We start from the raw sequence: 27,691 nt of genomic DNA on the forward strand, positions 1-27,691 counted from the left end.
ATACTATAAAATACATGATTAATGATCCCTAGAATTCTCGGAAAGAGGATCCGATGAGGACCCTATCTCCTTTTGTGGCCCTTCCTCGTTCTCAAAATAAATAGTGGTTTGAGTGGCAAGTTGGCTACAAGTCCATCTCAAACATAAAACAATTATGTTGGCGTGTTAGATATCAAACTACGTCGTTTTCGTGAGTTGTGACAAATTGCCAAAGGCATTGAACAAGTTGGAGGTCAATCACATATGCCCTTCACGTTTCCAAATAATGGATAATGTGTTGGAAAATGATTTTCGCCAGTTATTTTTCTCGTTTCATAAATCCATATTTATTTGTTTTATTTGTTCAAAACTATTTAAAAATAAACATGGATGTGCTTGAAAATAAAAAAATGTGTGCGAAAATTACTTTTAGTACGTTTGTCTTCTTAAAAAGAGACTGGTTGGTAGTTTCGTCACAGCAATTCACCATTTTGAAAGCTAGGAAGACTCATAGAGACATTTCAGTCTCTCTCTGCCCACAATCGTGTGATTCGCCAGCACCAAGAATCGAACCTATGAAGTATAGTGTGGAATATGGACCTAAAATTCGTCCATAACCACTAAGCCATCCAGTGGTGATTTTATTAATATGTTTTCGATTATATTGGGTTTGACATATTATGCTAATCAAGTGCAATGATGTTCCTATGCTATACCAACCTCATTTTTCTTCCCAACAAATTATACGTAGGCCGTTATCATTTGCACAACATGGTTGGTTCAAAATCATCCAACTTTCGTTGTGACATTTTCAATATTTCATGAAGGTGGATACTAGAAAATGAAAATCAAATGAAGCTTATTTTTGGTATCTTTTCTGACTAAAACTATATTTAGGGTTACTAGTTTTGCAAAAGAGGCAACCTCAACTCAGATGGGCAAAACAAAAGCCGCTTGTAGCTCAAGCGGTTTAGGGTGCTCATGATCTTGTGTTCAATTTCCTAACCAATTGTATAGATTGAAGAAGAGCTAGGATGCGCAAACACTGATTTGGCAAAAAAATAAAAAGTGTGGACAAATCATTGAAACAATTCAAATCAACTGTACCTAGTAATTCGAGCTATTTTGATTCAATTTGTACACTAAAATTTACACTCGATTGAATCAAATCACAAGTACTTTAGTTTGACCTATTTAAAGAACTACAAACACTTAACGAAATTTTAATTCGCCCTCAATTATAATTAAGGATCAACAAACAAGCTATTATGCCACTTAGTATTACGATCTATTGATATTTTTCTTCACTTGTAAATAAGAGGTATTAGGTTCGATTCCATCAAAGGCGAATTTGAACCATATTATTGCTAACCATTGTGAGGTTAAGCCAGCCCCTATTCTTAGCACCGATAATATCGTTTGTTCAAAAAAAAACAAACGAGCTATTATACCAACTATTCAATACCAAAATTTATAAGTTCTATAATTTTTCAAATCAAAATCAACAAGGCATTAAGATACAATTTACTGTCCGAATTTTACAAGGAATTTGAAAATATAACCGAACCAAACCGAACTACACCCGCCTCTACCCTAAACTAAGCTTTTTGACCCCAAATAACACATTAATTCTGATGACCCGCCGGCGGCTCTATAAAACTCACACATGCTGGACGGTTTACGGTTTCTGCCGACGACGGAATCCCCCCACACAATTTGTTTAATTAATTCCAAGATTTAATGAGACTATGACTCCCATGTTGACCACACCACCCTAACTCTGGTTAGTCCCCACTCCCTCTTTCCCCCCTCTCTCTCTACACTCTCTCTGTCTGCCAATCGCGATTTCCCATTCGTGAAGCTTTTCAACCGTCGCGGTTTCCGTCGTTAACCGTCGCCGCCGCGCAGCTGCGTTTCTGCAATGTTGAGAAGAAGCTCGTCCTCCTCCTCGCTCGGCTTCCTCGCCGTTGTCGTCCCTGCTCTGCTCCTTCTCAGCTCAGATTTGCTTTTCTCACTCTCGCTCGCTGACCCGCTCGCTGCTGCTGACGACTCGGTCACTGATTCAGATCTGCTCCTCAGCGCCAACGCTACCGAGTCCAATGTCTCGCTTTCCAAGCCCAAAGAAGGCAGCTTTGCTGACATGATCGACAAAGCTCTGGAGAACGAGTTCAAAGAGAATGATCAGAACGAAGGTTCGTAGTAGATCCGATGTTCTTCCTCTTTTCTATGCATTTTGGTTCAATTAGGGTTTAAGGTCGAAACCCAAAACGAAAAGAGAAGAAATTTCAAGGATATTCGGATTTTGTGTTTGGCTGAGAGGAAAAGATAAGAAATTTGTTAAGAAAAGTTGGCTGTGGTGAAAATTTCATTCTTAAAAATCCATCAGATCATGCTTAAATTGTTAAATGCAGTTGTTATGGTTGGTGAATTCATTTTTTAGTCTTAAATTAAACTAAATTATATTGTTTCCCTTTGCTTGTTGTACTTGCAGCTACTGATCCTGGAAGTTTCAACAACAGCGTCGCCGGCCAGCAGGTGAATACTAAGCTAATTTATCTAGCATTGAACCATTTCTTAAGATCTGATTCGGTGTTGTTCAAGAAATTCGAAACCTTTACATCAAACCATTTCTTATCATAATTCATTGGTTGCTAGCGCAAAATATAGTGCAATCTAATGTTTTGATTCATACTTGATTTGGTCTCAAATGTGATATGTTATAAATCTCTCTAATTTCATTGTTTACCTATCTTTGTGTGGATCAGGCGGTACTGGAAACAGTTGCGAGAGTAAAGTCGAAGAAAAATGAGACGAAAGAAGAAAAGTACATGCTTCTAACTTGAAATCAGTACAATTTTTCATGTATTCTTTATCACTTGATTCTAGCCATTATGGCATGTTTCTCACTAACTCTGTTGTGGAATAAATAGGTCGTTTCAACTACATGATGTTTTCAATCTGGATAATGATAATAGAGGAGAAGATACACCAACACTGATTGATCGCAAGGTAAGATTTCTTCATGGAAAATATAATTGCTGCAGGTATTTATCTTCACGGTCCTAAATCTAACTTTGTTTTAACATTTTTAGGACAATGTCTTCATAATATCAAATTTTAAATCAAAATATCCAGTGCTGCAACTAGATTTGAGGTAAACTTACTAGCTCATTACAGTTTTGTTAAGTTCATTAGTCTTCGCTTAACAAAAATGCTGATTTGAACTTGTCTACTGGTTGTATTGTAGATTAATATCAGATTTGGTGGTCGTTATTGTATCTGCAACCTGTGGTGGCATTGCCTTTGCTTGCGCTGGACAACCGGTCTGATACATACATACATACATACGCATGTTCATATATTTCCAAACTTAATAGAGAAAATATAATGCTATGATCTTAATGTTCATATTCTGCTTCCTTGATACTAAAACTTGACAGGTTATTAGTGGATATTTGCTAGCTGGATCCGTTATTGGACCTGGAGGTTTCAACTTCGTCAGTGAAATGGTTCAAGTATGTTTTACCCTACAATTTTATTATCCAAGAAGAAATTCTTCATTTGTAATCTTGTAGTGAACAATAAAAGTTTTCAGTAAGGCATCTTAAGTATGCCTCTGTTATGAAATAATAAAAGAAACAATGCTTTATCTTAGAAATAGGATTTGTTCTATTTGATTGCTAATACACTCTTCTTATGGAAAGATAGTTATATGTCTCACATCCGTTTTTTGCTCTGGTTTATTGGTGCAGGTTGAAACTGTGGCTCAGTTTGGGGTAATCTTTCTACTTTTTGCTCTGGGTTTGGAGTTCTCCACAGCAAAGGTAGACTCTCTCTCTCTCTCTCTCACTCTCTGCAGTTTTGATATGCTTATAACAGAGTAAAATTAATCAAATTCACCCCTACATTATTGTAGCTTCGAGTTGTTCGAGCGGTTGCTGTTCCAGGAGGGCTGCTACAAATCTTCCTATTTATGTGCCTGTGTGGTATTACCGCCTCAGTATGTCTACTAATTTCTACAGGATTTCTGGCTATTGAAAAATCCATTCAAAACTAGAACATAGAGCTGTGATACATTTATGTATACCACATGAAGTTGGACTAGAATACACTTCTTTTAAGCTCCTCTCCTGCATCTTGACACTCTTATTCTTTCTATGTTGAATCCTATGAGTAATTTGTAATTAGTCTACCATATCTCGTATATGTAAGTGTGCACTTCAGATAAATTTTCTCGACATTTAGTGTTTTTGAGCCAAATGTTCCGTTAATGTAGACTGTGTTATAGATGTTTCTCATTCTCAATGCTGCAGTTCTGATTGGATGCTGTTTGCAGTTATGTGGTGGTAAAGTTTCCGAGGGGATATTCGTTGGTGTGTTCCTTTCTATGTCTTCAACAGCAGTGGTAAATTACCATAAACCTACCTCATGCACACCCACATCCACACAGCTTTGCACCTACTTTCACTCCTATTTAACCATTTTTTTATGCATAGTATTCACAGGTCACATTAATTTTCTATTGGCCTAGGTGTTGAAATTTTTGATGGAAAAGAACTCCACTAATGCCCTTCATGGCCAAGTCACCATTGGCACTCTTATTCTGCAGGTTTGTTGGTTATATATACACATTCCTTTGATGTACTTTTGGTTTCCTTTTCGAATGTTGAATTTCTGCATTTTAGCACTGATTTATCAATCTTCTAAATATGTGTTGAGAAGATTTTGCTTGCAGGATTGTGCTGTGGGTTTGCTGTTTGCTTTGCTTCCAGTTTTGGGTGGGACTTCGGGTATTCTTCAAGGAGTGATGTCTATGGCTAAGCTGTGAGTTTGCGTTTCCTTTTAATTGTGTTTTTGTTCCTTTTCCTTGTGGAACAATCTTGAAAACCAACGTATCATTTTCACTTGATATGTGTGGTAGTATATATTTTACATGTTCTAGCTTGATGTTAAATCTCCTGAAGGCATACATGGTCACTTGCTGTCACCCATTATGATTTCTATATAAATGGGTTGGGCCACTATTTTTAGTTTATGAATCTTATAGTTTATAAAAAAAGTGAACTTGCTGGTAGCTCTGTTATCATATTTATTTTTTATGATTGAAGATGAGGTTCTGAAGATGTTTACAATCTTTCTTGTTCTTTTCTATGAAATTACTTAACTAGTGACAAATCCATACACTGATTATATCTTTATAACATCTTGATTCTTCTTTTAAACAGGATGGTGACGTTGATTACATTTTTGGCTGTTCTTTCTATTTCATCTCGTACTTGTGTTCCTTGGTTACTTAAACTGATGATAAGTTTATCTTCACAGGTACCATTTTCTTTTCTTTGTCCCAGAAAATTGCTAATTGTCTGTAAGCTACATTTTTCTTTAATTATAAATGTCATCTTTGCAGACCAATGAACTCTACCAATTGGCATCAGTCGCTTTCTGCTTGCTTGTTGCCTGGGTATGTTTTCCTTCTCGGTTTATTTGTCTGGAACCTTGCTCCATCTTGCCGAGCTTCGCATTCTCTTGTTCTGTTTGCTATAGAATCATATTCATTAGTGTTTCTTTTATTATACTTCATGGTTGTTTTCCCTTTTTACAAGTTGCTTTGCTAATGCATTAGGAGCATTACATCTGGTGTTGTACTTAATCTTTAGCTCTAGCAAGTAAGATTGATTGATGACCTAAGAATAATTTTCGGCTACTAATTTTTGCTCCCTAAACATCCTTAAATTGGTCAACATGTCCTAGTCCTACTATGTCTCATGAGTCATGCTTATAAATTTTGTCCATCACACCATGTACGCATAGACCCTCAGCATCTAGTTAATAGGGTCCTTGTGCATCTAATGAGTTTATTTAAATGATGTAAGATAGTTGAATGCTTGAGTTGCCTGACATGCATGTCAGGTTCTACCGTTCTAGTCATGCCACTGTAATCTAATTGCTTTTACAATTTCAGTGTAGTGATAAGCTGGGACTAAGTCTGGAACTGGGTTCCTTCGCTGCGGGAGTGATGATATCAACAACTGATCTTGCACAACATACACTAGAACAAGTAAGGCTATATACTTTATACTGCATGATTAGTAACGGGTACTTCAATTGCTCAACTGATCTTCCATGTTTATCTGGAAAGTGAACTTCCTTCAGTCCCCATGCCAATCTGATTTTCTGATTTTTGAGATGCATTATACATATAAGTTATTCTGGCATAAAAAAGAGTACAACCGGCAGTATCACAATCATTATACTGTTCCTTTTGTGGTCCATATGTGGATAAAAAATTGTTACTGATAATGTTGAAGTTCCTTGATAGTAAGATAGCAGCACTGAAGTTTGTTGCTTTTTGCAGATTGAACCCATTCGCAACCTTTTTGCTGCGCTTTTTCTTGCCAGCATCGGGATGCTAATCCATGTTCAATTTCTTTGGAACCACGTCGATATATTACTAGCATCTGTTATATTAGTAATCATCATAAAAACAATTATTATCACCATGGTTGTCAAGGGATTTGGTTACAACAACAAAGCATCATTTCTTGTAAGTTTGATTTGGAAGTCACCTTTTCATATTGCCTCTTTCTAGTAATTTAGTTATTGACATATAAAGAATTCTTGTATTTGTAATTGTATAGGTTGGAATTTCTCTGGCACAGATAGGCGAATTTGCTTTTGTTCTTCTAAGTCGTGCCTCTAATCTCCATCTTGTTGAGGTTAGTGCTACTATTGAAGTAGATTGTGATGATACTTAAGGTGCACGGTACATCACTGGCCGTGTTCTTTGGATCTTTAACCTCAATCTTCTAGCACAATGGTGGGATAATTATGAGCTAGTTTGCTGAAACTTTGACCATTTTCAGGGGAAATTATATCTGCTGCTTCTTGGAACCACAGCACTTAGTCTGGTATAAAAATTCTCTCTGTTCAGTGTTATAACGTGATTTTTTTTTAGTTCGTTCTTGTTACTTATCTACCTAGCTGTCATTTTTTGCCTTAATGCATGTGGTTTTGTTGATGAAAAGGGAGTTAGATCACCCGAGCATTATATATGTGAATATGGTCATGTATATTGATCACATCTCGTATACTAGTTTTATGACGCAAATATTTTCTGAAATCTGTTGTAGGTGACCACTCCTTTTCTATTCAAGCTAATTCCTGGTTTAGTGCATCTTGGTGTGCTTTTAAGATGGTTCCCTCCCGATGGTGCTGTTGAGGTATTGACTTAAACTCAATTTTAGAAATGGTTCCATACAACTTGATCGAAATCAACAATTCCACGCTCGCATTACATCTTTATCTTGACGTCTCTTACATATGTTTGACAACTTCAGATTGGGTTTAAAGGAGAAAACCTTCGCTCAGAAAGTGGCAAACAACGCGTTATTTTGATGGTCCGAGAATCACATGATTCGTGATCTCTGTATAAAGGACGCTGTAAAGGCAATCTCCGGCTTACCCAAAATGTTTTACTCCAGCCACATTTGGGGATTGGAGTTGAAGGAGTTAACTATTATCTTTACTTCTCATACAAGTCGACTCCGGAGTAATTTTCCGTTCACGTTACCGGCCCAAGCCAACGGTTCAAATCGAGCCTCAGTAATGGAAGAACGAGACTAACTGCTGAAAGAAGAAACACATGATGCTCTCTACCTTTATAATATTCATTCTTTCCAACTGTTACTTGATTTTTTTGGAATTGTAACATAATTTTTTCTTGTAATTTTTGTTCCCCTTCCCTCTCTGGCTAGTGTAGAATTTTGGATACATCAAGTAATCTGTATATCATACCTCCTTTCTTTCTCTAAGCTTAATTGCAAACACACTAAATTAAATGGGGTTTCTTTCCTTCTGCAATTTCGATTTCCATAGGTGTCGACATGTGACCTTGAAACAAGCACTGGTAACCACCATCGATATATTACGTTGACCGGTGGAATTTTTGACTTGTCACTGTTTGTATATAAGCATGTGTTTATTGCCCTCATCTTCTAATGATTAGGTTGTCTGAATATGTGATTAGTTGAACTCACATAAGTATGAAACTATGTAGTCTCATCTTGTTTTTTAGAGTGAAAAGACCTAAATAATTACTAGGGTACGGTTGTTTGCGACAAAAATAATCAGCTTTATGTCACTTAGTGGGTTGACTTTATGAATATTAGGATGCTACCTTGCTCGGTTTTGCGTCAACTGTAGCTCGGTTTTATCAACTATTATGTTAAGTATTTTATATTTGTTCTTAAAGTCTATTTCTAAGTTTTCCCCTACCTCTTTTCCTTGAGCTTTTGTTTCTCAGTCGCATCTTCTAACCGCAGCATCTGTAGGTCTTTGGTTCATGTGTCCAAATCACCTTAACTGACTTTCTCTCATCTTATCTTCAATTACGCCGTTCCTACTTTATCTCAGATATCCTTGTTCTTAATCTTATTAGTTATCGTGTGAGAATAAATATATATGGATAAGTTGGTCTATGAATCTGTGATACAGATGTATACAACTTTTTAAAGTGTTTTTGTATAAAACTTATTGATAGTGTTTTTTCTTGAGAAATGTTAAGGAGACTCTTAATAGTGTGACTCTTTATGTACTCTCTGTCAACCCATCTTTTTGAAACAATGTTTTATAATATTAGCACGAAAATTATGTCAAAAATATAAGGTGACCAAAAGTCCATAGATAAATCCACTATTGAGAGAATCTACTTAATTAGTATTTTGCTTCTTTCTAATCTACTATTAATTATTTACTCTTCTTTCTTGGTTGGGGAAATGGTGTGCGGTCATCAAACGGGAAGCCCCTATATTCGACAATATTTTTTCAGAATTCCCGCATCCGAAGCTCTTCCTTCTTGCGTGAAGATGTAGAAGATGACGGCGGTGTTGAAGCCGAAGCTGCTACAAGTGAATCAGATGAGGAAGAAGAAGATAGCAGATCAAGTTGGACCCCAATGATCTCGAGGCCACCACCAGAATGTATATTCAGCTGCCTCGTGGTGGTGGTTTTGGCGGCGGCGGAAGTCCTTGAATTGTAACCCGTATTCCCACACCATGAGCATTTTCTGCCCATCTCAGAAAGGGGGTCGCAGTGACCAGGTCCGGACGACTGTTTACCAAAAATACAGGTCTCCACATGAGACCATGTATGGGGTTGACGCCTGCCCAATGCCGGAAGGGCGTCATCGCACATGTCCCTGGCTTGGGACGACCCCCATTTACGATTTTGTTTTACTTGTTTATAAAGTATATGTATATTTGAAGTTGCACCAATTAACTGAATTGAGTTCTTAGCTGAAGTATTCTCACACTTTTTTTATCTATATACAGCTCCAACTAGTTCAAATACCACATGGGCATATTTTTATGTAATTTTTTTTTGTTTTTGTTTTTAAAAGCAAAGAGTTTTGAACACTAAACATAAGAGATGCAAATAGGTACATAACCATCATACCGTGCTTTATTAAGGGATGCAAATAGGTACATAACCATAACACAATAAAACAATATAAAATATAAAGGAAAAATATTTCAACTAAAATTTTAGACTTGATAAGGTTCTCCGTTTGAATCTCGCATATGATCTCCGAATCGTGATCGCCCGTGCCAGTACTGTCAGTAGATAATAAACATTAGATTTAGAACTCATCATTATATTTTATCCCGAAATCGTACGATAAGATCTAACTAGTTACTTTCCAACCTTGTTTTAAGTTTGATGATGAATTAGAAAGGACCACAAATCCATTCCGACAACAGATAATATTAGTGTATTGCATGTGCTTTGTTGAATTTTCATCTTTCTTGAATCTTCCAATAATTTATAGCTAGTAGGGTTGATGATTACCTTATCATTTTTTTTTTGGATCAAAGATTACTTTATAGTATCTTCACCAAAATGTGCAGACCAATTAATTAATTACTTAATTAACTTTCTTTAATCGATAAATGATAAGAAAATTATCTTAAAGTGAAACTTTTCACTGATTTTCTTAAAATAGAACTCTCTTCGAATTCTCTATTATCTCGAAATTTAATATTAATTTTTTTGTCAATGTTATAAAATATTTTGCTAAAAATATGAGATAAGAAGAGTCTAGCGTCTCATTTTTTGGAGAATGACTTTAAGAAACTTAAACTAAAGTATAAAACAAGATTTTTTTAAAAAATCTGGAAAATGAAAAAAATTATTCAACGTCATAGATTTCAGCATACCGCCATACATGCAGAGGCTGAGCTGTATGTTATCTGTTTCCTTTCTTCTTTTCTCTCCACTTTGCGTGAAACCATGACCCCCACCCAGATGAACACAGCTGCATGGCCACCATCCAAGTTGAGTAGTTGTTGCACCATTTCTGTTGTATTATATAAAATACTAAAAAATTTAAGTTCGTTTGAAAGTGTTTTTAAAATTGATGAAAACGCTGTTGGTGAAATGCTTTTTAACCCAATTCATAGTAGGTAAATCATGAAAAAACACTTAAGTGTTTCATACAAGAAGAACATAATCGGCGTTTTTTTGCATGAAGCACTTACAATGCTTTTAGAACCTAAAATATTTTCTTTAAGTGTTTTCAATTATTTTAAAAGCACGTTCAAGCAAACTCTTTATGTGCAAGATGTCCGTCAGGTAATAAATGATGGAGTTACTATCTATAATTGATACTTGTCAATACATTTTGTGGTAAACACGTTTACTGATGTTTCGGCAATATATCAACAATTAATCTATCAATTAACAAATATTGAACAGTTGTGTAGAGAAGAACTGAATAATCCACGATCAATTTATTACAAAAGAAAATGTCAAAAGATTTGCCGTGTTTCGGAATAAAATCCAAGAACCCCACGACTGCATCATAACTAACAGCCTACCACCGTATCACACTACGCAACATGTTCAAACCAAAAAGCATATAAAGTGTTCTATCCCTTTCATCAAATATTGCAACCAACAACAACACACCATAACCACCACACAGGTAGCTCAATAGTTCGAGACAACTTTCAGGTTTATATTTTAAATGACACATTCTGGGTTTAAATTTGTCGTTGGTAAACTATACGATGGTGGTTAGTGAAAACTGAAATGTTTGTGCGAGTTTTCCCAACCTTTAGAAAAGTAGATTGATGTGACAAAGCCACAAACTAATCTTTTTTTCTTTTAAAAAAAAAAAAAAAACCAGCACATAGTAACTTCATTCGTATTTATTGCTGGACAAGCCTTAAAATAATGAACAACTTGATGTACGGCTAAAGATTCATTTTTTAAGGATTCAATAACGAAGAATTCCGTGTCAAATCTGAACAAAGTCCATACTAGACGAACTTTGAAACTGATAAATCACTATAACGAAAATTGTAAAGACATAAAAAGGAGTTTACAACTGAGTTGGCTCTCTTGATTTCGATTTCAATTTTCATTATCGTTTGTTAAAAAGAAAAAAATATTAGCGAGACATTTATCTCTTTTTTGTGTATGGGTTCGCAAAAAATAGACCAACTTTGATAAAAGCTGAAATTACATATCACGCGGGAGTCTGTTAGAGTAGTCACATGATCCACGGATCTCCAGCTTGCCTTTTCAACGATTGCGACTACTCCGCCCTCCGTTTACAGTCCTTTTGTCCTTTTTCTTGTTTTACCTTATCTACCCCGGCCTTTTTCCATATTTACATGCATGCCCCTCCCAAAATTATCACCAACTATTGCTAATCCAATCTTGATTGTCTCAAAAACTATTTGATCTCATAGACTAATCAAGACAATTAACATGCATGCATCAATCCAAAAGAAGTTGATGACACGTATGCTTTGAAACACAAGTATTAATCTTGCTCCTAATCATGAGTGACAAATTAAATAAACTTACGAGTAAGAGATTTCAAGTTCAATTTTTATAAATGGCTAGTTTAAAATTTTTAATCAACACAAAAATAGTAAGTTAAAGTCAACCCCAAACCAATAAATCTCTTTTGCTTTGCAAAGTGTCATGAGAAAAATATCTTTTACACTCAGTTTTACCCTTGTTTTGAAAATAAGTTTTTTCAACAACACAAACCCATAACCTTTGAGTCACAAAGAAACAACTTTTTTATTGTGCCAAATCTTGTAAATGAATACCAATCTATTATGCTCATCACCTATTGCACGACTTACCCCAAATTCCTCACTACAATACTATAAAATATCGTTGTATACAAAAATAAAATAACTTATAAACTCTTATAACACCATTAAGAAATAAAACACCATTAAAGTAAAAGTAAATAATTTGATAACGTACGCCAGAATTTCTATTAAAAAAATGAGATTTGATTTTGAAAACTAGGGTATTAATAAACAATATATATGAAGTGCTCAACTTCGAATGATGAAAAGATTAATAATCACTCTCCCAACTTGTATGTATTCTAATATTATTCTAACCACTATAAAGTATTATTCATATTTCATATATAAACAAGGCCTAATTGGATAAATGGTCCCTGTGGTCATAAGGTATTCGGATGATAGCCCCTGTGGTAAAAAAATTCGGATTTAAACCCCTGTGGTCTAAGTCTGTTAGGATTTAAACCCCTATGGTCTAAGTCTGTTAGGATTTAAACCTTTCTGTTAAATAATGCTGACGTGGCTGCCACGTGGCAAAATAATAATTTTTAATTTTTTTTAAAAAAAAACCTGAATTAAAAAAAAAAAAAAAAAAAAAAAACAAACCGGATCTGCAAGAAGAAGAAGGAAGAGGGAGAGGGAGGAGGGCGCGAGGAGACGGCTCCGGCGAGGGGGGAGCTAGTCTCCGGCGGGAAGAAGAAGAAGAAGAAGAAGAAGAAGAAGAAGAAGAAGAAGAAGGAGGAGGGCTCCGTCGGGGGGGGGGGGGGGGAGCTGGTCTCCGGCGGGAAGAAGAAGAAGAAGAAGGAGAAGAAGTCCGGCGGGGTGGGGGAACGGGCGGAGGGCGGAGGGCGGGGGGGGATTTTCTGGGTTTCTGCGTTTTTTTTTTTTTTTTTTTTAAATTCAGGTTTTTTAAAAATTATTATTTTTGCCACGTGTCATATATGTGGCAGCCACGTCAGCATTATTTAACCGAAGGACATAAATCCTAACAGACTTAGACCACAGGGGTTTAAATCCGAATTTTTTTACCACAGGGGCTATCATCCGAATACCTGTTGACCACGGGGACCATTTATCCGATTAGGCCTATAAACAACATCGTGTTATTTACACACTTATTCTTACAACTTACGCATTCTTATTAGTTATGATGTCAATTTATTCGATCGAAGATAAAAAATTAAAATAAATATCTGAAAAATAAAAAATAGATTTGTGGATATTGCTATGCTACCCTATAACAATCCTTTCATGAAATCACCACCTCATGTTCATCTACTTGCAACCTTTTTATACCATCAAATTTTGGGCATTGCGGTTGTCCCATTCCAATAAGATAAATCCAACCAGGCATGACCTTTCCCAATATAGTTATGGGAGGGTCCACACCCATAATTCTCTTCATTTGGAATTAAACACCTTAATTAAAAAAATATAGTAGAATAAAATATGTGTATCAAGGGCATATCCGTCCTAAAAGAAAAATACCTTCAAGCATAAATGCGCCCCCCTCTCGTGTTCATATGATGGTTCACTAGCCCTAGAACCACCAGATCTCATTCATTATCTTCTTCTCCTTCTGTGCTCTAACTAATTTTGTGTTGATTTTTCACACGTGTGAGCACAGAAAACATGGATGCTAGCTCCGCTCCCCCATATGGTCTAACCCTAGCTGAGTTTTCCGAGCTCGAGAACCTCATCGACACGTACCACAAATTCGAGCCGTCGCCGAACACATGCACGTCGCTAATAACGCAGAAAATCGAAGCTCCGGCGCAGCAGGTTTGGCCATTGGTCCGGAGCTTCGACAGCCCTCACAGATACAAGCACTTTATCAAGAGCTGCAACATGAAAGGCGACGGCGGAGTTGGGAGCATAAGGGAGGTGACGGTGGTTTCGGGGCTTCCGGCGTCGACGAGCACCGAGAGGCTGGAGATTTTGGACGACGAGAAGCACATAATAAGCTTTAGGGTTGTGGGAGGGGAGCACAGGCTTAATAACTATAGGTCTGTTACTTCGGTCAATGAGTTCGTTAACTGCAAAGGCGAGGAGGGGGATAATCAGGTTTACTCGATTGTTTTGGAGTCGTATGTGGTGGACATACCAGAAGGGAACACCGAGGAGGATACAAAGATGTTTGTGGACACTGTGATCAAGTTGAACTTGCAAAAGCTTGGGGTGATGGCTATGGCGGCGAATCTGCATGGCAGTACTGGGGGAGGACATGATCAATCATAAATTGCTTCTCTTTTTTCTAATTTTTTTTTTTTGGGTCAAATTTTAGTGGTTAGCATTGTTGTTAATTTTGATGCAAGTTGACTATTGTTCCCATTTCTATTTTTATTTACTTTGTCAATAATGTACATTGGGACATTGGGATATATATTCGAGATGTATTGTAACGGGGGATATTATTTTTTAAATGTTATAATTTTTCTCTCTTCAATAAAATAACAAGAGCAAAGGCATTTTGGTTGGTTGTTTTTTTTCTTTGTTAATTTATTATTAAATAATTAAAAAGACATGGGTACTTCAAATCCGAAAGTTCGGAACGAATGGATGAAAATCTAACACCTTTACTAGGTTATTGGAACTTGGGACGCATGGTTGGTAGGTTTCAACATATTATAAGCTTTTCGTTATTATCTTATTGAAATCCACCGGCCTCCTCTAGACTTGAACCGTAAGATCTTGAAACATATCTTCAATTAAATAAATAGTTGATAATTATATGTCCTACATTAAGAAATTAAAGTTTTGTTTGGAAGTTTGGATGCTCTAATTCTTAGGGCATCAGACCAAGTTATTCGGCTGGTTTGAGATTGAATCAATGGTGTGTTTACCAATGGGGGTTGAAATATATGACAGGAACCACTTCCCATTTGAAAGGATTCCAGTGTTTGCTCAGCATTTTGGGAATGAAAACATAGTGGAGTTCACTCAAAAATAGGAATTCAACTTCAGAATTCGGAGGAATTGGATTGTTGAGATAGAGGTGGTAATCCCACTTTGGATGAAGGCCTCCATCTGGAATCTTACTTTTCTAACCAAAATACCTTTAAAAGGCTTCAGCACCCAACCCCTCTATCTGCACATGCACCCTACCGAAGTAAGGTTCGAAGCTGTCTTCAGAAGTTCAACCGTGCTTGCACCGTTGTACGACTCCGAGGTTATGACAAACCATCCAAATCGGCGCGACCCGCGAAACCTGGCCTATATAGCTGCGCTCACGTGAATTCCTGCATTTGACGATTCATTCCCCTGAAATCTAACCTGCACCGACGAAGGAGTGGGTAACTGGAACGAGTAGTGGGAAAAAAAGCAAAGAAATGAGGAGAAGAATGATCTTTGTGTCCAATTTTACGGAATGATCTTACCGACGGAGGAGTAGCTAGGTAAAATATTTGATTTGGGATAAGAGCATATTAATAACTATACTGATTTATATTCCGATTTTGCTGAATTAGTAAACAGTTTTATTGAATCGATACTTATTCTATTCCGATTCCAAAACATTTAAGTAAACAACTTCTATGAAAATCTGAATTTTGATTATCCTCAATTCAACTCATCTTCAATCTAATTTCTTCAATTTTGATTATATATGGTTATGTAAACCCGCCATAAATTTAAAAGGACATAAAATTTTATGACAATCAAAAACATTTATGATAGCGTTTGATAAAATTAAAAAAAAAAGTAAAAGTGTTTTTTATTAATCTTAGAAACGTTTTTTTTCTTTAGAAATCACCTTTCAAATGGTTTTTATTTTTATTTTTTATGAAACACTTTTAAAGCTATTTCGTGAAACACTTGACTTTTAATAAAAAGTCTTTGTGTTTCTAATAAAAACACTTATGAGCATAAATGTTTTTGTTATAAAAATAAGGGAGTTTTAACGAAAAGTCCATGGTACTGTTCACTTTAACGAAAAACCACATTTTTACACTAAAAAGTTAAACGTGGTACTATTCACTTTACCTTTTATTTTGTCCTTATCACTAAAACTCAAAGTTTTCAAACATTTTTCATTAGTTTTCCTTAAAAATAATTGGGGCTTTTAGATCTAGGTCCAAAAACATAGATGGTTTAGGAGTGAGTCCAATTATCTAATTACATTGTTTTATTTCTTTTATACTCATTTTATATTTTTTTAAATATTAAAAATCAATTAAAATCTACTAATATTATACATTTTTCAACTCCAAAAAATCTAATTAATATCTTACAACAAAAAAAAAAACTAATATACTAACATAAATTATCTACAAAACATTCTATCTTAACTCAAGTAACAAATATATGAATATATATTATACCTGTAAGCGAGATATGAAACCTAACTAAAAGGTAGGAAAAAACATAATATACCTATAAACAAGACACATTAATTTGTGACACGTTGATTATAAAAAAGAATTTATCATATAGATACATAAAAATAATTAACATGTGATATAGGTTGATTATAAAAATTAAAAATTAAATCTATAAATGGGGTTTAAAGCAAGAGGAAGAACAATAAATAACAAAAAAAAAAATAATAATAATAATCAAAGAGATAATTAGGAAGAAATTTGATTTTTATAATAAATCTTATCATTGAATAGATAATTATTGATAATAAAGTAATTAAATTTAAGGAATTTGACTTATTTTAATAAATTGAACTATTCTTACTATTGACCAAAAAAATTGGACTTACATCAAGTTTTCCCAAAATAATTTCAAAAGAATTATGAAGTTACTTTCACGTCATTTAATATATGTTAGATTCTATGTATCGATCGAGATGATGGTAAGGAGTGGACACATATTTTTCTAAGTAGTTTCCATGCATATTAAAGAAGCGGCTGAGATCTTAAATCCGGCGAAAAAATTGATATACATCTGCCATTAAGCTGTGGACCGATAAAGAAAATGAGACCGAGAGAGAGAGAGAGAGGGCGATTGAGATTTTTAGAGGGCAGAAATTAGGTGCATAATTTGGTCCTGTGCTTTTTTCTTGTGGCGTAAATGTCCACCCTGAATTCAACGGCAATCGGCCATGAAAAGGGAAGAAGAAAAAAAAAATTAGGGTCAGACTTGTGAGCAAACCTTGAGGAACATGTGATGCTTCATAACTTTAGTGAATCAGCAAAATTTTGGCTACTTATTCTTCGTTATATAGTCTATTGAGTTTGTTGATGCACAAAATCGGAGGTCTTGGAACAATGTAAATCCAACCGTGAATCTGCAAGTAATGTAAATAACACAAGATGTATCGTGGTTCACCCCAAGATTTGGGCTATGTCCACACTGATTGTATTGTATTTCTCTGAGAAGTGAGGGAGAGAGTGTGAGAGCTTTGCTCTATATAGGTTTGTGAGGGTGAGGAGGCCCTTTTATAGAATAAGGGCTCCTCCCCTAATTGCATATTTGCCCATTCCTTTATTACATAATTACATTTAAGTCCCTCGAGTATTTATACGAGATCTAAATACGAGGCCCTAAATATGGTATAAACACAGTTCATTTTACATTTATCCAAATGAATAATTCACTATTAGTTGAGTGCGTGGTGTGGTAGTAACCTAGATATGTTAAATAAAGAAATTTAGAAAACGAATGGTTCGTTTGGGATTGCTTCTAAAAGCAGAAGTAGAGCTAGAATTTTAATGAAAAATAGATTCAATACTCGTTTTTTCACTCTTAGATGTTTGGATTCAAGTCACTTGTTTAAACAAATTTAGATTCAATACTCGTTTTTTCACTTTTAGATGTTTGGATTCAAGACTAATTTATTAGTTCACAAACATATAATAGCTCATATTGTAACACGTAAATTTATTTATAACATATAAATACTAGTAATAATATGTAATGGTTTGAAAGCAGTTCCACTGTTGGCAATAGCCCGATGGACTAGCTCTCAAATAGGGCCAATAGCCCGAGCAATGAGGTCCAGTGTGTGCTGGTGATTGAGCCTGAGTGGGCCCAAGGGAGAGGCCTGGCACAAGTAACCGGGCCGAGAGCCTGAAGGCCACGTGAGGCAAGGCTGATGTCTGGACGAATTCAACCACGTTTTATATATTTTTTGCGTTGACAAGGTTTCAAACCTAGGGCCCGTGGCGCATTTCAGAATGTTACCGTTGGGGAGGCCACGTGTTTTCTCCGCGTCCATTGGATTTCAACGGCAACAATTTATGGACTATTGGATTTCCAACGGTAAAAAAATTTAAAAACCTTAATTAATTTTAGCCGTTGGATCTGAGATCAACGGTTCATGTTATTCGGCTTTATAAATTAAAAAAAAAGAACAAAAAACAGTTTAAAATTATGAAATCTTACTGTTGTGCCACGTGGCACAATCTGGAGTGTTGGAAATCAAAATTTTTTTAATCCAACGACAGAGATTAATTATGTGAATAAAAAATTAATAAAAATCTGAAGAAAAAAAATTGAAACATAAAAAAAAAAAAAAGATTTTACTTTTCTATAAATGTCTTCTCATTATCTTCTACCATATACCACAATTTCATATTTTGTCAACTAGTTTTAACCACATTCTTATCTTTCTCTCAAAGTTTCAATCCAATTTTTTTCCAACAAAATGACTAATGATGCAGGTATGAATTGGTCGCTTGTTGAAGATGTTATGTTGTGTACTAGCTGGGTTGAAGTTACTCATGATCCAATTACGGGTAATGAGATGCAGTTGTGAGAAATGTGGAGTCTTATTCATGCCAATTATCTTGAGAAAATTGGTGGGAAAAGAACCAGAAAATCGATGTCTAGTCGTTGGAGAATACTTAGCCAATCGTTTAGTATGTGGAGAGATGGCTTGGCACAAGTTAGTAGTAATCTTCGAAGTGTGGAAAATTTAGCGGATTAGGTAACAATATATTATTTATTTGTTTGTACTATACCCAAATTTACATTATCGGAAATTACAAATAAAATTATTTTGTATTATTTTATAAATAAAAAAATACTATTATTTTATTGCCTATTGTCATGACTATTCAGTGTAGAAGTGAAGATACAAAAGGCAGATATTATTCATTAAATGACTATATACTAGATATATTAAATAGTGAATAGCCTTAGGAGGTCTAAGCAACGGTAGAGTTGCTCTGAGTTATCTTGGTGCTCCTAATTTTCTCCAAATATTCAATCATCACGATTTGTAGGTCATCTATTCATTTGGACTCTGCAAAATTTGTATGCATGCCCTTACATTCGGCTTTAGGTCCATATATACAGTACCTCAAACTTGTCTTGAAACTGGCCCAATTCATGTCTTCCATTTCCTCTAGATTGGTAGTCTCACTGTCACAGTTGTAGAGTTCATATGAAGACACGTTTATTTCTTTTTCTTTTTTCCCTTTTGTGTTTTGTTGATAGCTAGCTTTCCAGATGGCAGCAGTATATATGTATACAAGGTAGGAAACGAACTTCTATAGCATACTAAGTGCAACAGTTGAGGGCAAATTATATGGTACGAGGGTAAAACTACAATGACGGTATGTGATAGTATAAGAACAAGTAAAGCCAACAGAATCCTCTCCAGATCTTTTTGGTGAAGATTCTGAGAATTCATGAATCGTGTCTGTTCATCATATATCGTGCGGTCAGTTTTTATCAATGATTGTTTATGTTTATTTTTAAATAAAAATATTTAAAATAATTTATGACCGCATAAATTACAATGAACGGACATGATTTATGAATCCCGAAATTCTCACAAAGAGGATCCAACTAGGATCCGGACACCAAGTAAAGAGAAGTTAACCGATATTTTTATATTATTAGTTTAAGATGTCATTATAATAATGCATCCATATCATACAAGTTCTTATCACTATGTCATCCCTTGATAATGAAAACATTATATGTAAGTTACTCTCTCATAGCCAGAAAAAGACTTCGTTTTTTTAGTTGGAAAATGTTATTTACATAATTATTTTTATTTTTTACACATGTTTGCTAATTTTTTACTGTTAATATTTTTCATTTCATTTAATTCGATAGATAAAAATTTATCTAAAATGTGTGATAAATAAAAATAAATATAGACATAACCCTATCTTTTCTAATTTTCCAGTGGTTGATTACTTGAGTGTATGTACTTTGTATCCGCCAAATCATGTACAGGCACATGACCAGCAAAATCTCAGAGCAGGTTGCATGTACTGTCACATCATCCGGACCCCCCAGTATCTTTATTTTTTCAAATATTTTTTGAAGGAGAAGGAAATTACTTAATTATTTATCAGTATTAAATTCATGATCCAAGAATTTAAAACAAGATCACTTCAAGCACAAAACCCACTGTTTCATCATTGTGGGATCTTTCCTCTCCAGTTTATGCAGATTCTCATCATCATTTGCTAGATTTTTAAAAACCCTACTTAGATAATAATAATGTAGTCTATATATAAATTATTAATTAGGCCACAGGGTTAAATAATATAGATTTGGACATTCATGCAAAAAAATAAAAAAAGTGAAAAAGTGGTGTGATTTGCAATTGCTCTCATAAATTCATCATCAAGATTTTCTGATCAGAGATTTTGGGGTCTTGCTTGCATCAGCACTGTCTGTTATTTTTATTTTTTTCTTTTTCATTCATCTCTTCTGCATGTGTACAAAAGTACACTGGTAGCTAGCTGCTGCCACAGTGCATTGGCTCTCTCTCAATCTCCTCTCTCTCTCTCTCTCTCCCCTCATCAGCATTGTCACCTTTCAGATTGCTTTTAAAGCCTTTAATTGTTGGATTCTGGGGAGAAAGTTAGAGAGCTCTTTGCCATATTTTACTCTTGGTTTTCAATCAATCAGGGTTTTGGGGGTCAAAAATAGATAAAAAGCAAAGGGCTTTAACTCTTTTTTTCCACCCTATCTCTCTCTCTCTCTGGAAAAATGGGGGGTGAGGGGACCTGCCAAGAACAGTGGGTTGATCAGAGAGAATCCAGATATTTTGATTGTGATGATTGCAGATAAGCAGCAGATAATGAGAGGTGGTGAGGAGGACAAAAAAGATCAGAATGTGAGAAGGCAAAGACATGCATGGGCCCTCTCTAAACTCTGCAGAGCAAATGAGAGTCTCTCTCTCTCTCTCTCTCTCTCTCTCTATGGCTTAATTAAATTAAATGGGTCCATTTCATATTTTCATGCATTCAACTCCACGTCTGTGACAAAAGCACTTAAATTCTGTGACAAAAGCTTTTTTCATGTGTGAGTTTTAGTTTTCTTTGGCTTTTTTCACTCTCTCTCCCTCTCTTTGTTTCTTTTATTGGGTTCTCAGAGATGGGCGTCCTTTATTTTTCAGACCCATTTCTGTTTCTTCCTTTAAATCTTGTGGCTTCAAGCTAGAGAGAGAGAGAAAGAGAGAGAGAGAGAGAGATGAACTCTGAAACTTTGATGGGTCCTCTGATTCCTGAAACTATTTTCAGTCTCTTGGGTTTTGGTTTTTAGCTTGAAAGAAAGTAAAAAAAATCCCACTTTTCTGTTCATTCAAAACAAAAGACTTCAACTTTTTGCGTTGCTTTTATATTTCTTGTGATTGGAGAAAGGTGGGAGGGAAGGAGAATGCGTGAGGCCTCATTAGCTTTCTCTCCTTGCTTTTTTTGTTAAAGAAGGAACAAAGTTACTAGCTCACCACTGCATATTCTGCCTTCCTTTTTATTTTATTTTTTGCGTTGTACTCCTTTTTGGCTTTAAGGATAAAGCAAAAGAATCATATCTTTTGTGAGCTTTCTGGTTTTATTATTCTTGCTACGAGAATTATACAAACATTCTGAGTCAATCAACATTCCCACCTTTCTTTTCATTGGAAGTTTTGGGGGTCTGATATGGGAAAAGTCCCATGAATCTACTTGAAGGTTTTTCATAAATTTGATTTGCTTCAGAGAAGGTGTTTTGGGGAAGAATCTGCGTTCTCAGGTTTGTCACATTCATGGCTTGTTTGTTACTGATTGCAATATTTAGTTTATAAACTGTTAACTATATGTTTTACCCTAATTTATGCAGTTAGTTTTGTTTTTTTTCCTTGTAAAAGCACATAATTTGCTACTGGTTGCAGTATTAAGTTCGCAGTTTTGTTAAATTTCTCACTGAGTTTATACATTTAATCTTTGACATGGCCAAGTTGGCTAGAGTAACGTGCTCTCGCCTCTCTGGCAAAGTTACTAATCGCCTTCTTCGTAGTTTAGATTAGTTTATGAAAAGAAACTATATTGGGTTATAAATCTGAAATGTAGGTGCAAATTAACCTGAGTTTTAAATTTTTCCAGGCAAAGATTGATTGAAATTGATTAGCTCATGATTGGAAGAGAGTTGCCTGATAGAATATTCATCTCCCTGATTTTTAGTAATGCCAAATGAAATGTGAAGTTTGTTGCCCTGTGATATGATGGATAACGAGATGTATAATGGTCGGGCGGATGGCCGAAGTTCTCTTGTCATGGAGGGGGTTGTACCACACACAACAATGAACTCACTTATTCAGTCCAATTCATTTGATCTCGATCATCAAAACCGTATGATGGCGTTGATTCCAGTGCTTTCGACCTTTCAAGGAGAACCTGTCATGGATTCTGATTCTGATCTTATCGCTGCAAACGGCGTTAGTGTGGCTGAAATGAGTCCATTTCTTACTTCTCAAAGAAGGAACAATGTGGGAGACTCTTCATTCGTAAGTTCAAGTTTCGCAGATAGCACGTTGTTCCAAGCAACACCTCAATCTTCTGCTTCACTTGCTGCACTTTTTGCGGCAAGGGGTAGTAGTCTTCAAGAAAATCTCAACAATTTAGCAATTTCAGCAATGCCGATTAATTCTTCAGAAGTTTATGTTTCGAATGACTGCTCTAACAACTCGAATTCTCTGTTCGCGACCGCTGTGAATTGTGGATATGATGAAATGCTTGGTAGCATAAATAGACAATGGGAGATCAACAAATACTCAGCTCTTTCGGAACTTGGTGAAAGATCTTCAGTAAGAACAGGACTTCAACCTTATTCATCCGTTGGAAATGTGGATCCAAATGGATGGTTATCATCAGATGGTGCAAGTGTGATGGCATATAATTCTTACAGTTCCTCAAAATTTAGTAACGAGCTTGCTCTAACTCTTGCCACGTCCAGGCCTTTGGATATCAGAAAGCAATATCCCGATGTTGGTTCATCAGGGGTTGCTCGGCCTTGTCTGAATCAAACAAGGTTTACCTCACCAGAGCAAAATTCTAGTAACAGTGAGAAGCTTTCCGGGAGTTACAGTTCTTGCAAACCACCTCAATTATCCCAAGTAATATGTGGATCAAGATATCTTCATGTGGTTCAGGAAATACTTTCTGATATTGCAAATTATTCGCTAGAAAATCTAGACCAGTCGAGTTTTTCATCTGTCAGGCTTGTGTCTGAGAGTGGGATGTCGGCGATGGATGATGGTTTAGATGGTAGATTTGAGGTACCAAAGGAGCCTGCAGTGCGAAAACAGGAAATCAAAGCAAAGAAAACCAAATTGCTGGCCCTTTTACAGACGGTATGTAGTTGTATTGTGCTCATAATCAGTCTAAATTATCTGATTTGGTAATGAATTAAATTTTCTTTCCAAAAGGGTGTGGACAACCCGAATTTTCTTGTTCCGAAACATTTCTTTATGATGTGTTGGACTTAGAACTAGTATTTGGGCACTGTAACAGATTGATATTGTTTCTTCTGATGCAGCTTGATGACTGCTACAACCAATGTGCCGATGAGATTCATACAGTTGTATCAGCATTTCATGCTGCAACTGAGACAGATCCTCATATACACGCTCGTTTTGCGCTTCAAACCATATCTGTGCTGTATAAAAGTCTGAGGGAGCGGATTAGCGCACATTTCCTTTCAATAAGTGAAAATTCAAGCACTGCATCCCCCAGTGAGAGTGAAAGGTCTTTTGAAATCCAAAAGCAGTTGGCTCTTCAGCATCTAAAGAAGAAAGAACATCAAATATGGAGACCTCAGAGAGGCTTACCTGAAAGATCCGTCTCAGTGTTACGCGCCTGGATGTTTCAGAACTTCCTTCATCCGTGAGCTTTCTCACGAACGTCTTAAGAGTTTTGCATACTCTAATGCCCGTCTTCGCCTATGTGCTCAAACAATCTCTTATCAATAACATGTCTTATCAATTTAATCGATTTTCAGGTACCCTAAAGATTCGGAGAAGCATGTTCTTGCAGTAAAAAGTGGATTGACAAGAAACCAGGTGCGTGATCACTGATTTTATTGGGCATTTGAATCCACAGCTTCAAAGAACTCATTATTTTTTCTATATATTTGGCTATGCTAGGTATCCAATTGGTTCATAAATGCTCGTGTCCGGCTATGGAAACCGATGATAGATGAAATGTACTCGGAGATGAACCGAAGAAAGACTCGTCAGAACGAAAACCTCGAGAGAAACCACAAAAGCCACCACATTAGGATTAACACTCACAAATTTGGTGTCAATTGAAGGTTTTTGGAAGGTACATAGCAAATGGAAGGAATGGGCATTTCTGGATCATTTTGTAGGGAAACAATGCAAATATTGCAAGTGTATATTCCTCTATGCAAAAGCTAAAAGCTTTAAGGAGTAGTTTCTTGTAAGCAAAAGCACAATTGAAGTTCTGATAACCGATGCCTAATCTTGGGTTCTAAATAATTTATTTCCCTTAACCCAAATATTAACCTTAATTACCTTTTTAATATAAAAATTATTTATGAATACTCATTTTCATCTTCTGCACGTCATTGTTTATTTCTATTAATTGATCTTGCTTTGATTTGGGTCGGAAATAAATGGGAATGTGCATGAGAAGAAAAGCCGTGTGCGGGAATCATTTCTCTTCTTAATCAAAACCCGTCAAAGAGTTCTTTGCTCCTTCCAAGCAAGGTGACGTTTCTTGTTAGACAGATCGTAAATTCGTACTTCCCCATACACTTCTCGTGTTCTTAATGTGTTAATTTTTTGTGTGTCTGATTATGATTTGCGGAGCACTCGTAAAAATGTGCTTGCTCATTTTCTTCTTCCTTTATATTCCAAAATTTAGGGACTTAGTGCTTGCTAAGCTGTAAGCACTAAGCCAACCCTATAAAAACACTTTAAGGCTTAACCCTCCTGTCTCACAATTAACTCGACTACCACCATCACCACTCTTTGATCATTTCGGAGCAATGGCGGCGGGGATGGTCGTTGTTTTCCACTTTGACAAGACGATCATCGACTGCGACAGCAACAACTGGGTCGTGGACTGGGTGTCAAAAACTTGTTCACTGGGCTCCTCCCTACATGGCAACGAATTTTCGAACACACAGCGGTATGTAACTCGAATGTCACGTAATTTTCAGGATCGGATGATGGCGGAGCTTCATGTACATGGAAAGACGGTTGAGGACATTTCAGAGTGTTTGAAGAGGGTTCCAATCCATGCTTTTGGGTAATTTCATTTCCTTATGAACATAAATGTTATTATGTTGTGTAACATTTCCGCACACCTCTTCTTTCGTTTGCACGCTAATTTTGAAACCTTTCATTTATTCAATTCAAATGCGAGAAATAAACAAAATGTGAAAAAATGAAGAAAAAAAATGTACGGAAATCACTTTCTTAATTTTTGTGATTTATAATTGTCGCACATGCATGCAAAGGTAAATTAGGATGCCTCCGTCGACTGGTTTTGTAGAAAACACTTTTCTCATAAATCTTTTTACTAGAAGTGCTTTTATAATAAGCCTGTAGGAATTTTTTATTAAAAATCAAAGTGCTTTTGTAGGAAGCATTTGGTAGTCCTGCTAAATACTTTCTAGAAAGCGCTTCTTGGTGTTGCTGCAGGGTTTAGTGATGGAAAAGATCCAAGCTTCTGTTTCATCAGACGGGAAGAAACACTTCCATCTATGTTGGAGATGGAGCTTCTGTTTCATCAGATGGTGCTTCTGGTTTGAAGCTTGAAGAAGGAGACTAGTCTGGCAAAGAGAGAAGTAACCATTTGGATCCAACTGATTGCAAGCAGTTCGGTATCTGCCTCTGCCCATGATGCCTTTCAAAATGCCCTTCCAGTTCCGCTTCCTTGCCATGATCGTTTAACAAGATGATATTATAAACTTACTCTAATCTACAAGTTGGGAAATTCAAGGTCGAGTACCAAAAAGTAAGCACGCTATCCTGATTGACTGGCTTAACATATGGTGTGGGCACAATTCCTTGCCGGTGGTTGGGATTTGAGACGCCAAGAATACCATCCATATTTCCTACTCGTTTTGGCTCCAACTCTGCTGTGTACCTCTACATCTACGGAATGATTTAGCTTTACCACTTTATTTTTTTATTGGCATAATTATATTGTTAAACTATGAATTTGAGTCGCACGTTGAAGCAATAATCGATATAACTAATAATATAAATTTACAATTTGACGACGTAACGACAAAAGAGAAAGTATGGTATGTAAAAGAAATGAACCAATAGTTTATAGACAAGGATTGTCTGCCCTCCACTTCCGGTACCCTCCCCGTGCCCTTTTATTTTGTGTGATCTAAACCACCTCAACATTTTATATTATTTTTTTATAAATATAATAAGACAAAAATGAATAGTAATATAAAATGTTGACGTCACTTAACGGTGACCACACAAACAAGAGAGCACGGAGGACACCGGAAGTGGAAGGCAGACCTTGTCCATAGTTTATAGGCATGCACAACCAAACCATTTATATCATGCAGGCCATGACAGACTCCATCAAGTCCCTCCCCTTTACCGCAGAGTAATTAATTGAGTCATATTTGTGCCAACCAGGATCGATGGCTACTTGGGCTGACACATTATCCACCACCAAAAGTTGAATAGTGTGCCACATCAATGAAACCTAAAAGAACCTGTCTTCACGTAACTTATCAGTTTTGTAGTACAACTAAAGATCAGCAAGTTTTGAGTGCGACAGGCTCCTGCTTTAATCAACGTATCATAACTAGGGGTGGGTTCGGTACGGTTACCGTACCAAAACTCTTGTACCAATTACCGTACCAAATTTTCGGTTTGGTTAAATCTATTATCATTACCGTACCAAACTTTCGGTATACCGAAGTTTGGTATTGCCAAAAGTTTGGTTGGCATGGTATGGCAATAGTAATTGCCATTTTGTTTTAGGACAAAATATGTTTTTGTTTTTTTAACCCAATTCAAGGGCAAAACTTTTTTTTTTTGTACCTTTATCTCATACATTATAGATTAAATTCATCTATTATTCATCATTCACAATTCACACACATAATAATTCAAATGAAGCATCAAGATTCATCATGAAAATTAAGCTTACAATCCAAATAGAAGTTACGAACCAAAACAAATAGAAGTTAACAATCCAAATAGAAATTAAAGTTTCAAACCAAATGAAAATTGGAAGTAAACTTCAAAAAGGAGAATTCATTGATTAGTTATTCAAGCTTGAGATGTTGAAGCTTTTGGAGGAGGCATTGAACTTGTAGAAGATTGAGTTTGTGTCAAACTTACATTACAAACAAATAAAAAAGATTAATTAGTAGCAAGAAGAATTAAAGTTGAAAACTATTTAATAACAAATTTACTAAAAAAATTAAAG

At 35.8% G+C, this 27,691-nt stretch overlaps 3 protein-coding genes and 1 long non-coding RNA gene across 4 annotated transcripts; 3 read left to right on the forward strand and 1 right to left on the reverse strand.

Moving 5' to 3' along the window:
* The first annotated feature begins 1,661 nt into the window (after positions 1–1,661).
* LOC103440594 (K(+) efflux antiporter 6) lies at positions 1,662–7,790 on the forward strand. The gene is made up of 20 exons (XM_029106691.2): positions 1,662–2,171; positions 2,471–2,514; positions 2,745–2,803; positions 2,910–2,988; positions 3,072–3,133; positions 3,227–3,302; positions 3,420–3,494; positions 3,732–3,803; positions 3,896–3,979; positions 4,316–4,384; positions 4,511–4,588; positions 4,715–4,803; positions 5,205–5,301; positions 5,387–5,440; positions 5,942–6,037; positions 6,335–6,523; positions 6,618–6,695; positions 6,843–6,887; positions 7,110–7,199; positions 7,317–7,790. The coding sequence occupies exons 1-20, from the start codon at positions 1,901–1,903 to the stop codon at positions 7,398–7,400; spliced, it is 1,791 nt and encodes a 596-aa protein (XP_028962524.1). The 5' UTR covers positions 1,662–1,900; the 3' UTR covers positions 7,401–7,790.
* Positions 7,791–9,399: 1,609 nt separating this feature from the next.
* Positions 9,400–10,365, reverse strand: LOC139198213 (uncharacterized). The gene is made up of 2 exons (XR_011583495.1): positions 10,194–10,365; positions 9,400–9,590 (listed from the first exon to the last, which is right to left on the reverse strand). It is a non-coding gene; the product is annotated as an uncharacterized lncRNA (long non-coding RNA).
* Positions 10,366–13,605: 3,240 nt separating this feature from the next.
* Positions 13,606–14,569, forward strand: LOC103440595 (abscisic acid receptor PYL2). Its single transcript, XM_008379295.4, has one exon. It carries the CDS (start codon positions 13,722–13,724, stop codon positions 14,325–14,327), a length of 606 nt encoding a protein of 201 aa, XP_008377517.1. The 5' UTR covers positions 13,606–13,721; the 3' UTR covers positions 14,328–14,569.
* A 6,155-nt stretch (positions 14,570–20,724) lies between these two features.
* LOC103440596 (homeobox protein ATH1) lies at positions 20,725–24,836 on the forward strand. Its single transcript, XM_029106692.2, has 5 exons — positions 20,725–22,013; positions 22,364–23,610; positions 23,796–24,142; positions 24,258–24,318; positions 24,403–24,836. Exons 2-5 carry the CDS (start codon positions 22,480–22,482, stop codon positions 24,565–24,567), a joined length of 1,704 nt encoding a protein of 567 aa, XP_028962525.2. The 5' UTR covers positions 20,725–22,013; positions 22,364–22,479; the 3' UTR covers positions 24,568–24,836.
* Positions 24,837–27,691: the final 2,855 nt, after the last annotated feature.

Source organism: Malus domestica, chromosome 08 (assembly GCF_042453785.1).
Source record: "Malus domestica chromosome 08, GDT2T_hap1".
NCBI lineage: Eukaryota > Viridiplantae > Streptophyta > Magnoliopsida > Rosales > Rosaceae > Malus > Malus domestica.